We start from the raw sequence: 12,695 nt of genomic DNA, 5'->3' as shown, positions 1-12,695 counted from the left end.
CACCCGGGGCCCTCAGTCACTTCTTATTGAAGTTTGAGGCCCAAACCTAGGTAGGACCCCTACCCCAGGCCTCCCTTTTTCAGTGTCCTGGTTTGGTTACCTGGTTAGACACGCCTCATCCTTGCCTCTTCTCGGTAACCCTACATGGAAAGTCCAGTCAGAGAACACCAGAGTGTCCCTCGTTCTGCCCTTCAGGGAACGACCGGTCTCAAACTACACGAACTCTCTATACCAGTCCTTCCGTGCGTTCTAACGGAGCCAGCTCTTCTGAGGTACAGCTCATTTGATACCTGACATTCCCGTTGGGATCTCTGAAGGTCAGTGTTTGTCCCTGGGAAGATGTGGAAATGGACTTAGATTCAGGCCCAGGATTCATTCCCCACTAGCCTCCTGGACCTGGTCCACCTACTCTACAGATCCAAGAAGGCCTGTTCACACCTAACTACTGCTTCCTGCAGCTCCCACTAGGTCTTTAGGTCCTGTCCCAAGTCCACGCTCAAAAGCGCACAGGACTTCGTTCACCCACTGCATGTACCCCAAGAACTTGGAGGTCAAAAACGGTTTCAACCTCAAGGCAGCCTCTTGCCTGGCCTGTTACCTGCCTTCTTTGCTTCTTTACAGATGTGAGGTTCCATGGGACTCCTTACCCCGACCTCCTACTCACTCTTATAGTACCGTAAAAGGCAAGGAGTGGAATTCAGGGCACGGGCAAGCCAGAAAGCACGCAGGTATCTACACAGGGGTCGGCAGGCAGAACTACATTTCAGGAGTGGGAAAGGAAGGCGGGAGGGAGACAAACTATTGTATTTGCCTTGAACTTTACTTATACCTGCCTACTTCCAGAGAGGGTCTTGGGTACAAAATACACACAAGACACAAGACAAGCTGGTGAGCAAGTCAGGACCAAGAGAAGTAGAAAAATAAGATCAAGCCACTTTACTGAAAATGGGCCAAGCAATTGGCCAACCTTTCCCAAAGCCCATTCAGGAAGGATATCCTCTTTTGGTCCGCACAGGTCAGAGGCGGTAGACGCAGAGGGGCCACTACTACATTGGGGGGAAAAGGGCTGCAGGACCATTCCCAAACTTTCCCCCTTCAACACCAAGGCAAGGGCCTAGTCGCTTAGGTTGCTGCCAATGGCCGGTGCTGGTGCTAGTGGGAGTTGGTAGCTTGCTCAGCCACACCTCGCTACCAAGGTCCCCAGAGCTCGCGCCCCTCCAGCCAACTCCGCTCGCTGGGCACCAAGATGGAGGGCGCGGCGCGCTTCCACCCCGCCCCGCCCCCACAGCGGCTGCACACAAAGGGGCAGCCGCTCCTCCCCTAGACTGCCCCGGCGCCCTAGGCTCCCCTCCACCCGATGGGCACGCCCCTCCGTGACTTCCTCCCTCTCCAGTGGCACCTCAGGAGTTGAGGGTCACCTGGACCTTGGCCCGGGACCCGCGGGCCTACCCAGGCCGCCGGCGCTCGCCCGCCGCGCCCCACCCCCACCGAGCACGTGCTGCCCCGCGCCCAGGGCGCCATCCTACGGCCCATGGGAGGGGGGAGCTGAGCCCGCCGTGCTCCCCACCCCCCACCGGAAACATTCCTGAGGCATTCCTGAAACTTGGAGGCCCGCCTCCCCACACCCCGGGCTCCCACCCCGCCTCCGGCCTGGCGCACGATGGGCCCCCGCGTCCCCTTCCACCGCCCGCGCGCCCCCCGAGGAGAGAGGGCTGACCGCGGAGGAAGGGGAGCAGAGTTATGAGTCACAATCGTGTGTCACTGGGCCCGCATTGCAATTCCCTGCATCACGAGAGGTGTGGAAAAGGCCGACTCGGGGAACCGAGGTGGGGAGGTGCGTCCAGGGGCCCGCGACCGGCCTGCAGGGCGCGCCTCTTCGCTTGCTTCCCCGCGCGCCATCTTCCCACTTTGGCTTCCTCGGTCCCAGCAACAAGTCTTTTGTTGAGCCAGGCACCCGGAGGCGGGAAACTAGAACCCCCTGCCCTCAAGGGGCTTCTAGGGACCCCTTGTCCAACTCTTAAGTCACGGGGCGGGGATGGGGGGGGTCACACCAGTGGGACCTCGTGCTTCCTGAACACCACGCAGTAGGTCACCTCGTGGCTCCTCCCTGCGGTGTCCCCGGCGAGCCGGCCAATCGCTCGGCTCCTTTGAAGCCTGCACCTGGGTGGCGGCCGTTACTAGATTTAAACCGTCGGCGTTTGCCAAGTTTCACGTTTGGATTTCCTGAGACTTGTGTTTTCACGCGACTTGAGGCCACCGGAGACGCACAGGCCGTCACCTGCTCGGCGTCAAAGGGTAACTAAGGAGAGGCCCTCGACGTGGGGTGGAGGGGCGGCGCGCAGGCCGCGGGAGGCTGCCCAGGGGTACGCGAGGACGTTCGAGGGCATTGGCGTCCACGCGCGCCCCGCGAGGCCGGAGCCCACGGAGGTCTCTTATAGGTGTGTCCTTGGCACCCCACGGTGACAGCAGGGCCGTGGCTGCCGTCACCGGCTCCTCCTCCGTCAGTCTGCCCGAGGACTCTGAGAAACGGGGGCCGTCGGCGCGCGTGCCCGCGTAGGCCGCGCGCGCACCAACCACGACACTGGCGAGCTACCCGCGCGCGGCGGCGGCAGCGGCTGGCGGGCGGCCGCCCTTTTAAATCCTCGGGTTCATTTGCATGGCCCCGCCCCCGGTGACACGGCTGGCGCGGGCGGGCCCGTCCCTCCCGCCCCTGGGTCGCTCTTTTTAAGCTCCCCTGAGCCGGGGCTGCGCTCCTCTAATTGGGACTCCGAGTCGCGGCTATTTCTGGTGTTGGCGCGGCTCCAAGAAGGCGTGAGTTCGCCGCCGCTCGGTGGCTTTTTTTTTTTCCTGTAGGTCTAGAATCTAATCACATTATTTATTGAGGCCGCTCACGGGCCGTGCCCAGCTTCCTGCCCCTCGCCATCCTCCGGGGAGCGGGATCCGTCCGTGTTCCCTCGCCCCAGCTCGGATGTGACACATCCCCGGCGGGGCCCGGGCGGCGCGCACGCAGCGGTCTCAGCGCCTCTGCCCTCTCTCCTGGTTTCAGATCCGCATTTGCGACCGGCGGCGGCGGCGGCGGCAGAGCCCAGGCCGGTGCCCTGCGCCCAGCCCCGCCGCACCCGGCAGCCCTGAGCGCGCCCCGCCGGCGGCCTGCGGAGCTCGCGGTGAGTGTCCGCGGCGCGCCTGGGGGCCTGGGGCGCGCGCTGCTCGCTTTATTCCCCAGGCCCCGGCTTGCGCGGGGCCGGGAAAGGGAGGCCGCACTGTGCGCGCAGGCGGCGGGGCCTGGGTGGGCGTCCTCGGGGCGCCGCGTCCTTCGGTCCTCAGGCCGAGGGTGCCCGGCCTCGTGACCGTGGGATGCGGAGACCCCCGGGGACGGCGCGCGGAGGGGAGGGGCGCGCGGCTGCGACGAGCGCCGCTTGTGCACCCGGCGGCGCCCGTGCACCTAGCGCTCGGCGAGCCCGGCCTCAGGGAGGGGGCGCGCTGCGCAGCGGCGGGAGGTGGGGCGCGCCCCCTCAGCCAGGGAAGTTCTAGAAGTGAGGGGGAGGGGCCCGGCGCCCCGAGATTCCTCTCTGGCCTCTCCTCGGCCTTTCCCAGGGTAGTGCTGTGCGTAGACGAGGCCGGGTCGCGAGGGCCTGGGTTTCGGGGCTTCACCCACACACACACCTTTGGCCCTGCCCCGCGCCTCTTCAGCCCCCAGGGCCGGGCCTGCCCTCCGCCCCCACAAACTGGTTCCTCTGCTTTGCTGGGTTCTGTTAGAACTAGTCCCTTGGACTCCCCGTTTCTGCCCTGCCCCCCCACCCCCCGTTTTCAGGGAGGGAGGAGGGGGATTTTCTTCCTGCGACTCGCACCAGGTTTCCTGCCCCCAAGGCGGGCTTTGGGTGCCCCCTCTGGCAGGAAGTGGGGCCGGGCGCACCCGCGTGGCGGTGCATGTGGTCGGGGTGCGCCGTTTCCCGCGCCTGCAGGGCCTGCGCCCCTCCCCCTCGTCCTAGCTCCTAGAAGCGCCGGCCTACAACCGCCAGGCCGGGACGCTGGCGAAGGCACCCTCACTCCGGAGTAGAGGGCGCCAGGGTCTTAACCTGCTTCTCAGTAAACAAAGTGGCGGTCTGTAAGCATTCCGCAGGAACCTCCATTGCTGTGTGACCTTGGATCACTCAGGGGTCTTCTCTGGGCTATTTAAAGGGAGGGAAAAACCCTAACAGTGTGTCTGCCAGGATGTTATCCTTCCCGTCGTTCCTGCGTAGTTACTTAAATGTTGAGACAGGCTAGAGGCCCAAGAGAGGCACGTCGGGCTTGGACCCCTAAATGTGGCTTCGGCATGCATGCCAGGCCTCCCTGATGTTCGGAAACAGGTGGAAGAGATGAGGGTTTCCTCAGTCCCGCTGGACAGGGACTCTAAGCTTAAATCAGTGGGGGCACTGGGGAGAGCAGGTGGTTTAAGAGTCCCTAACGGGGAGAATTGGGGAGGCACCAGGTGGCAAAACAGTGTCCGGGAGACTGGCCAGGATCTCCGGGCAAGCTGAATGCACCGCCGTCTTTGGGACTGGGGCCGATTTTCTCCCGTGAGCCCCCTCTGAAGGGCCTCCAGCAGACCTCGGTGTGAGGTCAGCGCTCATTAGCTGATTAATTTTGATGTTTGGTTTGAAGGAGACCTGTGGTGTAATGTAAGGTTCTAATCATGGCCTGTAATTAGAGAGCAGACCGAGCCACTAATGACAGAGCCGGCCCAGCCACCCTGCTTAAAGGGGGTCTCGAGTTTGAAATATTGTAATAGAATAATTAGCCGAGTCCGCACCATCTGGAGTCTCTAGATGCTCGAGAATTAGGAAACCGTTAAGTGTTTCAGAAATCACAAGTTTTCAAAATGTTTTCTTGTCGTTGGGTCAAAATTATCCAGTTGCCTCGAAATCTGCAAAGAGGGTTGGGGGGGGAGCAGCCTGTGGGGTAAGAGCACTGTCCAGCGTACAGGAGGCCCTAGGATCAATCCTCAGTTGACTCAAAAGGGGACGTCTGATTTCTGTACCTTCTTCACTGATGGGGCTGCGGGCCTCTGCCCTGGCAAAGGACAGCAGACTGTGCTTCAAGTGTCTCCTGGGCCTGCGACTGGGGGCGGGGTACACCGCTGGCTCTCTTGGTTGACCTCTCCAAAGGAGATCTCTTAGGTACAGGGCAGTCTCTCCTTGAGGCAGTCTGTCCACACGCACATACACAGAGTTATCCTGCACCTCAGGTAAGGGACTACTTGCTACCCAGAGTCTCTCACTTGCCAAGGTCTATTGAGAATCTGCCCTTACCCTAAGTTGCTATGGAAGCAAGACTCGGGTTACTCACGGACACCCTCAGCTCCTTCCTCCACACATGGCCACCGTCTCTAGATCTTGTACTCTTGTCACTTGTTCTGTGTCTCAGGCTTGGAGCTGCTGGGTGTTGGCCTGGTCAGGACTGGGGGCTGGGGCCTTGCCCCAGGTTTACCCCCAGGTCGGTCTGGGACCCTCCTGCCAGATCTGAGCTGGCTGTACCTCACAGGCGCCACCCTGGCAGTGTGCCTGGGGGGAGTGGGGGTGACAGGGCGGTGGGAGCACCTGTGTAACTGCCGATTTGTCTCCCTGCACCACAGAGCCAGACTCACTCTGTGCTGCCCCACACATAGAGAAGCAGAATGAGCGAGTCGGTCTCAAAGTCCAGCCAGCCCCTGGCCTCCAAGCAGGAAAAGGATGGGACTGAGAAGCGAGGCCGGGGCAGGCCGCGCAAGCAGCCTTCGGTGAGTCCTGGGACGGCGCTGGTAGGGAGTCAGGTGGGTGTCTAAAGCTTTGCTTCTGTTTCCTTTCTGGGGTGCGGTGGGGGCGGGGTTGACTCTTCTTGTGCATGTGTATCCTTGTGCATGCTTACTGCCCAGAGGTGTTCAGCTTGGTGTCTGAGGTCATGGCGAAGCCACCCACGTCTTTTTTTTTTTTTTTTTTTAAGACTTATTTCATTTTATGTGAGCACACTGTCGCTGTCTTCACGCACACCAGAAGAGGGCATCAGATCCCATGACAGATGGTTGTGAGCCACCATGTGGTTGCTGGGAATTGAACTCAGGACCTCTGGAAGAGCAGTCAGTGCTCTAACCACTGAGCCACCTCTACAACCCCTGCCACCCATGTCTTAACATTCACCCAGAAAAGTGGGGGATGGATGCGGGATACAGGCACGGGAGACCAACTGAGAGCAGCACGCCTTTGCGGGTGTGTAGCTGGCTGTACATGGTTTTGAACAAATAATCAGATTCTTGTTCAGTTGCCCTCGGTTTCTACATCCGGTGTGTCCAGTGCTGTACTTCCCGTGTCAGGCGGGGAAGAGTTCTTGGGCCGGGCTGTGTAGATGTGTACTTATCACTCATTTAGGCCCTGGCTCTGCGGATGGACATTGGCTCTCTGGGGTCCCCAAAAAGCTGGCTAACAGGATGTTGGCTATGCCCCCTGCCTGACTTGACAGCGGAGCTCTTCACCCTCTCCCAAGTGGTGGCCCTGTGGAGGCTGGCGCGCTTGCTGTGCAGCCCCCCTGTTGTGGAGAGGGTTTTGGTTTTGGATGAGAATCTGTGGCCCTGTGGCCCTGTAGCCCAGGCTGGCTTTAGACACACTGCACTTCTGTCTCAGTTTCCTGGGTTCCTAGACCGATTGTGAGTGGAAGCCTCCATGCCTGGGAAGCACCGTCTTTGATTCTGGCCTCGAGGGGTGTTTCCCATGTAAAGACGGGAGGGGTGATAGCAATGGTGCTGGGCCACACTGCCTTACGGTTGGCACTGCTAACTAGGCATATTCCACCATTTACAGGTGAGACAGGCTGCAGCTTTGGGCATTTTGCAAAAGATCAGAAACATGATAGAGTTGGTCAGGGCATCTAACCGGTCCCCTGCTCTCCCAGAGAGATCTCTGGTTTACCTTCCTTTGGTCTAAAGTCTTCAGGGGCTTGATGGGGGTGTGCCCGCTGCATCTTCTACAGCCGTGGTTGTTACTGGTTTCGCTGACTCCCAGATGTCTTTTGCAGAAGGAGCCCAGTGAAGTGCCAACCCCGAAGAGACCCCGGGGCCGGCCCAAGGGGAGCAAGAATAAGGGCACAGCCAAGACGCGGGTGAGGCTCCTGTGTGGCGTCCTGCGCGTATGCTGGGGCGTCTGTGGGTCTTTGCTAATTGTGGAAAGTGGGGTACCCAGGACAGTGTGGAATAGCTTTTTCAGGTCTGGAGAATAAGGCAAAGCAGAGGGAGAGAGTAAGACCTCTGTGCCAGCTCTGGGCTGACAATGTCACCTTCCTTCATCCTGAGGACATGAATTGTGTGTGCAGGGAGGGCCAGAGTCACGGCGGCATCAGCCCCAAAAACATTCTAATTTTTATTTTATTTTATTTTTTAACCCACGACTCATATCCTCTGAGTCACTTGTGAGGGAGGAGGGGGTGTGCATGTTGGGTGGGGGGGTGTGGGCTGGAGCCAGTCATCGGCAGCTGGACTTGGGTGGACCTGTTCGTGGGGGTCCTGGGCTGCCCTGAGCCAGCCCCATCACCCCTTCACTGGGCTTTGGTGTCTCTTGAGTTCTGTTCAGCGCTTTGGACTTAAACTTATGTCCCCTGTCCCCCTCCCCCCCCAGAAAGTTACCACAACTCCGGGGAGGAAACCAAGGGGCAGACCCAAGAAACTGGTAGGTGCTCACGGTCCTGGGTTTGCTGGGTGGAGGGTGGGTTAAGGATGCTCTGGAGTGGGCGTGTTGAATGTTTGAAGCATCTCACACAGGTCCAGGGTTACCTTCCTCTTCAGAAATCCCTTGTCTCCAGACCCCGCTGTGGGACCTCACTGGGCTCTCAGAAAGTGTCGTGCGCCCATGGTCCCCTTCCTAGGACCCGCATGGAAAGATCAGAAAGTGAAGGTCTAGATAGGGAACAGCTCTGTCCTATCTGGGCAACCCCTGCGGGCTGCCTCCAGGTTACTGTGCCCGCCCTGGTTCTAAGCTGCCTGATTAAGAGAGCTGAGCCGCCCCTTAGCGGAGGGGCTGGGGGGCCCTGCTGGCTGAGCCCCAGGAATGAGTAACAGGAAACATGTTGTTTTGGAGTTTGCCTGGCACTGTGGGGGCTGTGGGGCCCTGTGGCGTCCTAACATTCCCGCCCAGTGAGTGAGTGAGTCCCCGGGACGCATACTTTTCCCACCCAGGGAAGGGTCAGCCACTGGACACCCCGGCCTTCTTGGAACCAGCCCCACACCTGCCCTGTGCCACCTCCCAGCTCTCCAGTTCTTGTCCCTTGCCCTCTGTGAAGAGCTAGCCAATTCCTCAGCCCTCCACACGGGCCTGGGCCTGGCGCTGGGTCTGGCCTGTGTGAGAGCAAGTGTGTGTGTGTGTGTGGTTTTTTTTTTCCCCTCCCTTTAAATCCTTCATTTTTATGAATGAAAGCAGCTCGGAGGCTGCTGAGTCACCCACACACTCAGCCCTGACTCATCCCCCTTCTGCAGAGGAGAGCCTGGGAGGGAGGGGTGTTGGCTGAGAATGAAGGCCAGTCCTTGAGTCGCTCTGCCTCCCACAGGAGAAGGAGGAAGAGGAGGGCATCTCCCAGGAGTCCTCGGAGGAGGAGCAGTGACCACTTGCAGTGCCGCCTGCTCCTTGGCCACTGAGGAGCGGCCTTCCCCTGGGACTGGAAGCCCTGCTCCCAAGGCCCCGCCTCGCCCCCACTGCACGCTACTGCACCAGGCCCCAGCTGCAGGCTCTGCGGCACCCACGGGAGCAGGATTTGGCTCAGTCCCTGTGCCCTCCTCCCCCAACACACCTGCCCCCTCCTGACAAGGTTAACTTCCCATCAAGCCGCAGCCCAGCCTGCTGCGTGCCTCCCTCAGAGCCCTCGCTCTTAGCTCTCGGGCGCTTTGTTTCGCGGGTCCCTCCTGCCCTGCTGTTCCTGGCTTCCCTGTAGAGGGTCCTGGGAGCATTCCCTGGCCTTAAGGGGCCACAGCCCCATCTCATTCCGACAAGCCCCGATGGCTGACCTGGCGGCAGCAGTGTGGTCAGTGCAGGGGAAGCTTAGGTCCCAGCATGTATGTCCCCCATCAAGCGTCACCGGGTGGGTTTCTCAGTCCCTCCTGCCCCACCCTACTGAGAATCCTGCACCAGGTTGGCTGAGCCCCTTGGCTGGACAACAGGAAGTAGGATGGTGTTGGCTCCACCCACTTTGCTGCTCTTCCCTGGGACAAGACAGATGGGCGCTACCACCCATCTCGAGTGAGGTCCTGAGCCCTTCCACCTAAGGCAGACGGGGCTCCAACAGGCGCCTCCCCCACTACACTCTTCCTCTAGCAGGGCACCAAGGAGCTCGCCTTGCCCCCTCTCCTTTTGCTCCTCCCTGCCCCCCAAGGTTCTGGTTCCACCTTTTCCTCTGTTCACAAACTACCTCTGGACAGTTGTGTTGTGGTTTTTGTTCAATGTTCATTCTTAGACACCCACCATTGCTGCTACCAGCGCCAGATGTCCATCCTCCCGATTTTGCCTGTACCCCCCACACAGTACACTCTAGGGGAAGGGGGGGGCTGGTGTGCAGCAGCAGGCTGGTTACTGAGTACCCCACGCTAGGGAAGATGGGGCCCCCGCCCCGTGGATGCTGCAGCAGAGTGAGGAGGGGGGCCCACTTGGATGGGAAAAGGGTATAGGACCACCTCCCCTTGTTGTCGGGGAGGGGTGGCCAGTATTTGTCCCAGCCTGGGGCTCCCCCTCTGGTTTCCTATTTGCAGTTACTTGAATAAAAAAAAAAATAGCCTTTTCTGGACAGCTTCTGGTGTGCGTGTAATCACATGACAAGAGGTGCTGCTCAGGCACCTGCCCCACATTGCCGTCGAGTCCTCCCCAAAGAGGGTAACTTGAGGCCACAAAAGTTTTATTTACAAAATATATACAACTATGCATCTGGGCCGGTCACCATGGGAATTGGCTAGAGGAGACAAGGTGCTGTGCTATACCCACTCCACAAGGAAGAAAGGCCCGCCAGTGCCTGGTAGGCCTGGCTCGGGGCCAGCTGTAGGTGCTCAGATGCCCCGTACCTATCTGGGTGGGTGACAAGTGGCGCAGACCTTCATGTCTTGATGTCCAGCAGGGGCATTCGCTTCTGCTGGTAGCCGCTCTGCCAGCCATGAACCACCTGTCAGGAAGAGCAAGACGCTGCAGCCCCATGACTGCCTGGCTGCTTAAAGTGAGGGGGAAACGGCCTCTTGTTGCACCATGGTTCTTACCCAGAAGTACTCACCTTAGGGTCTCCCACATCAGACAGCAGCTCCTGTTCAGCTTCGTGGAGCTCTTCTGCTGGGTCATAGCTATACATGGGAAGCAGGTGATGGCGAAGCCGGTCCACCCTGGGCAACAGGAGAGCATGACTGAGCCCGGACCCCAGTCCTGCTCTTGAATCCATGTCTACTCCCCTCCCTTAAACCAGAGATACCATCAGGCCGAAAAGGAAACCATTTCTTTTTTTTTTTTTTCTTTTTTTTTTTTTTTTTTTTCGGGCTGGGGACCGGGACCAGGGGCCTTGGCGCTTGCTAGGCAAGCGCTCTACCACTGAGCTAAATCCCCCAACCCCAAGGAAACCATTTCTAAGGTAGATGGTAGAGCACCAGGGAGTTAGGACACTCACCGCTTTTTCTTCTGCACATACATTACCTGTAACAGAGACATGGGACTGTGGAAGCTGGGGAGGCGAGCATGGCCCAGTGTGAGGACCCATTTCCACACCCTTAACAGCTGAGATGCTGTGGCCACCATACCATGCACGCCCGGCAGCCTCCCCAGGCAAGTCTGCTGTGGGGGCTCCTTACCACGGCCACCACCACTCCGACCAGGGTGATGAGGAAGAAAGGCCCCAACACGTAGCCCACCATGGAGTCGCTGTTGGCCTGGGGGGCATTGGGCACTGTCGTGTTACTCATGACATCAGAGGCCAGAGGGCGGAGTGGACTGCATGAGTAGTGGTGGCCTAGGGAGGGCGCCTCCCCTGGGCTCCCTGGGGGTGGGAGGAGGGAAGGTTATCAGTTATACCTATGGTGACAAGCAGGTCTGTATCCCTCCCCAAGACCGGGAATGGAAATCCGGGGAAACACTGGGATGATCCCTAGGTAACCATGGCTCTAAGTACCAAGGACAGACCCAGATCTCAGCCAGGCCTGCCTGTTTCCTGCCCAGCACCTACAAACAAGAGGGTGTGGCCTAGCTCAGATGCCTGGTAGACATTTGCAGGGTGTCAACTGCTTGGGGAAGGTTAGGTGCAGGTGCACGGCTAAGTGGAGGGAAAGATAAATAAGGCCTGCACTGCGCTGGAGGGGTGAGCTAGGATCCTGTGAAGGGGGTTCTGGTTCCGTTCCCACGCTACGAGCTAGGAGCCGCACGCAGGCTTACGTCCTACACCCTCCTTGTCCCTGGTGTAACCCTATACTCTGTCCTCAGTATCAGGCTCAGGTACGAGTGTGGACACTATATAGATGGACAGTATCTAGCCCCCTCCCTCTAGTACACCCGGGGCTCCGCCTATGCCCCTCCCCTCCCGGCCAGCGCTGACAGGCAGGGGTGGAGAGGATGGCCCCCATCCACAGATACGAGATCATCCTTGGGAGGCGGCATTGAGATGACCCAAGTTCCTGTCCCGGACTCTCAGATAGAGGAAGAGGTACGGGCTAACTGCGCCCATATCCGTAGGTCAGTTTTGCCAGTTCCCAGTAGCGAGCTCCGGGTCTCAGGCCGAGGGGACAAGCCAGAAACGAAAAAGTATGAGGCCGCTCGTAGGATGCTGGCCCGCCTCGGCAGGCAGATGGTCCCAAGGCGCGGATAGGATGGGGGGTACTGGGGAGGGGGTGTCGAGGGGCCGATGCCCGCCTGGGTACCTTGGAACCCCGGCACCCCGAGCTGCTCCGTGCGGGCGCGCTGCTGCCCATCCATCCAACCCGGCCATGCCTTACCTCCCGCCGTGCAGCCCTGACAGCAACACCTCGGGTTGGCTCCGGCCCCGGAAGAGCCCTCCGGCGCGTGATCAAAGAACCCGGAGAGAAGGCGGGGCCTTAGCATAATGGCCAATCCGGAGGCGAGTGGGCGGGCCAGACAGGGGCCTGCAGTGTCCACGCCGCGGCAACAGGGGGCGACCGAGGGCCGTGCAGCGGGAAGGTTGCGGGGCGGCGCGCTTTCCTGGCTGCACACGGGAGGGCGGGGCGAGTGGTCACTGCAGGAGCTCGGCGACTGGTCGAGGGGAGGGCCTCCCTCCTTTCTGTCCTCACGTCTTCAAAGCAGGTTGTGGTGAAGCTGAAATGATGGCGCGAGACAGGAGCCCAGCACATCCTGTGGGCCAAATAAATGCTTGCTCCCTGGAGCGCTTTCCCGGTGCAGGGTGGGGGTGGGGGGCACAGATGGAGCAGCAGGGTGCAGCTTGCTTGGGTCACGGGCAGCTTGGTAAGCCAGTGTCCAAGCTGTCATGGTCAGACCATTAAAGTTACTCGGACTGGAGAAATCTGAGTAAGATCTACGTTTAGTGGGGGAAGAGGCTCAGCGGTTACGAGCATTTCTTACTGAGGACTCAGGTTAGGTTCCCAGCACCCATGAGGTGGCTCATAACCATTTCCGGAGGCTGCAACACCCTCTTCTGTGCCCCACGGACACTAGGCAAAGCAGGTGATGCAGGCAAGACACACATCAACATGAGACTCTACAACTTTT

General features: G+C 59.7%; 2 protein-coding genes across 8 annotated transcripts; one reads left to right on the top strand and one right to left on the bottom strand.

The window, feature by feature from the left end:
* The first annotated feature begins 2,177 nt into the window (after positions 1-2,177).
* Positions 2,178-9,774, top strand: Hmga1 (high mobility group AT-hook 1). 5 transcript variants are annotated; one of them, XM_032888559.1, is made up of 6 exons: positions 2,683-2,811; positions 3,047-3,164; positions 5,615-5,791; positions 7,027-7,110; positions 7,623-7,673; positions 8,548-9,774. In XM_032888559.1, the coding sequence occupies exons 3-6, from the start codon at positions 5,657-5,659 to the stop codon at positions 8,599-8,601; spliced, it is 324 nt and encodes a 107-aa protein (XP_032744450.1). In that variant the 5' UTR covers positions 2,683-2,811; positions 3,047-3,164; positions 5,615-5,656; the 3' UTR covers positions 8,602-9,774. The 5 variants fall into 5 exon arrangements, with proteins under 5 accessions (XP_032744452.1, XP_032744454.1, XP_032744450.1 ...); XM_032888561.1 differs by lacking the exons at positions 2,683-2,811; positions 3,047-3,164 and adding an exon at positions 2,178-2,295; XM_032888563.1 differs by lacking the exons at positions 2,683-2,811; positions 3,047-3,164 and adding an exon at positions 2,179-2,295 and having other exon boundaries at positions 5,615-5,758.
* A 91-nt stretch (positions 9,775-9,865) lies between these two features.
* Positions 9,866-12,028, bottom strand: Smim29 (small integral membrane protein 29). 3 transcript variants are annotated; one of them, XM_032888557.1, is made up of 5 exons: positions 11,948-12,028; positions 10,814-10,998; positions 10,633-10,658; positions 10,249-10,354; positions 9,866-10,143 (listed from the first exon to the last, which is right to left on the bottom strand). In XM_032888557.1, exons 2-5 carry the CDS (start codon positions 10,922-10,924, stop codon positions 10,078-10,080), a joined length of 309 nt encoding a protein of 102 aa, XP_032744448.1. In that variant the 5' UTR covers positions 10,925-10,998; positions 11,948-12,028; the 3' UTR covers positions 9,866-10,077. The 3 variants fall into 3 exon arrangements, with proteins under 3 accessions (XP_032744448.1, XP_032744446.1, XP_032744447.1); XM_032888555.1 differs by having other exon boundaries at positions 11,663-11,948; XM_032888556.1 differs by lacking the exon at positions 11,948-12,028 and adding an exon at positions 11,873-11,929.
* Positions 12,029-12,695: the final 667 nt, after the last annotated feature.

The sequence above is a fragment of the Rattus rattus genome, chromosome 18 (genome assembly GCF_011064425.1).
Source record: "Rattus rattus isolate New Zealand chromosome 18, Rrattus_CSIRO_v1, whole genome shotgun sequence".
Classification (NCBI taxonomy): Eukaryota; Metazoa; Chordata; class Mammalia; order Rodentia; family Muridae; genus Rattus; species Rattus rattus.
The sequence above is the reverse complement of the archived record's forward strand: the minus strand, read 5'-3'. Positions and strand labels throughout refer to the sequence as shown.

Coding starts and splice junctions, on each gene's coding strand:
- Smim29 (XM_032888555.1), bottom strand. CDS start 11,927: ATGGATGGGCAGCAGCGCGCCCGCACGGAGCAGCTCGGGGTGCCGGGG. Junction 10,999..11,662: donor GATATGGGCGCAGTTAGCCC/GTACCTCTTCCT, acceptor TCCCACCCCCAG/GGAGCCCAGGGGAGGCGCCC. Junction 10,144..10,248: donor CTGATGTGGGAGACCCTAAG/GTGAGTACTTCT, acceptor TCTTCCTGACAG/GTGGTTCATGGCTGGCAGAG.
- Hmga1 (XM_032888561.1), top strand. CDS start 5,657: ATGAGCGAGTCGGTCTCAAAGTCCAGCCAGCCCCTGGCCTCCAAGCAG. Junction 5,792..7,026: donor CGGCGCTGGTAGGGAGTCAG/GTGGGTGTCTAA, acceptor TGTCTTTTGCAG/AAGGAGCCCAGTGAAGTGCC. Junction 7,111..7,622: donor AGGGCACAGCCAAGACGCGG/GTGAGGCTCCTG, acceptor CTCCCCCCCCAG/AAAGTTACCACAACTCCGGG.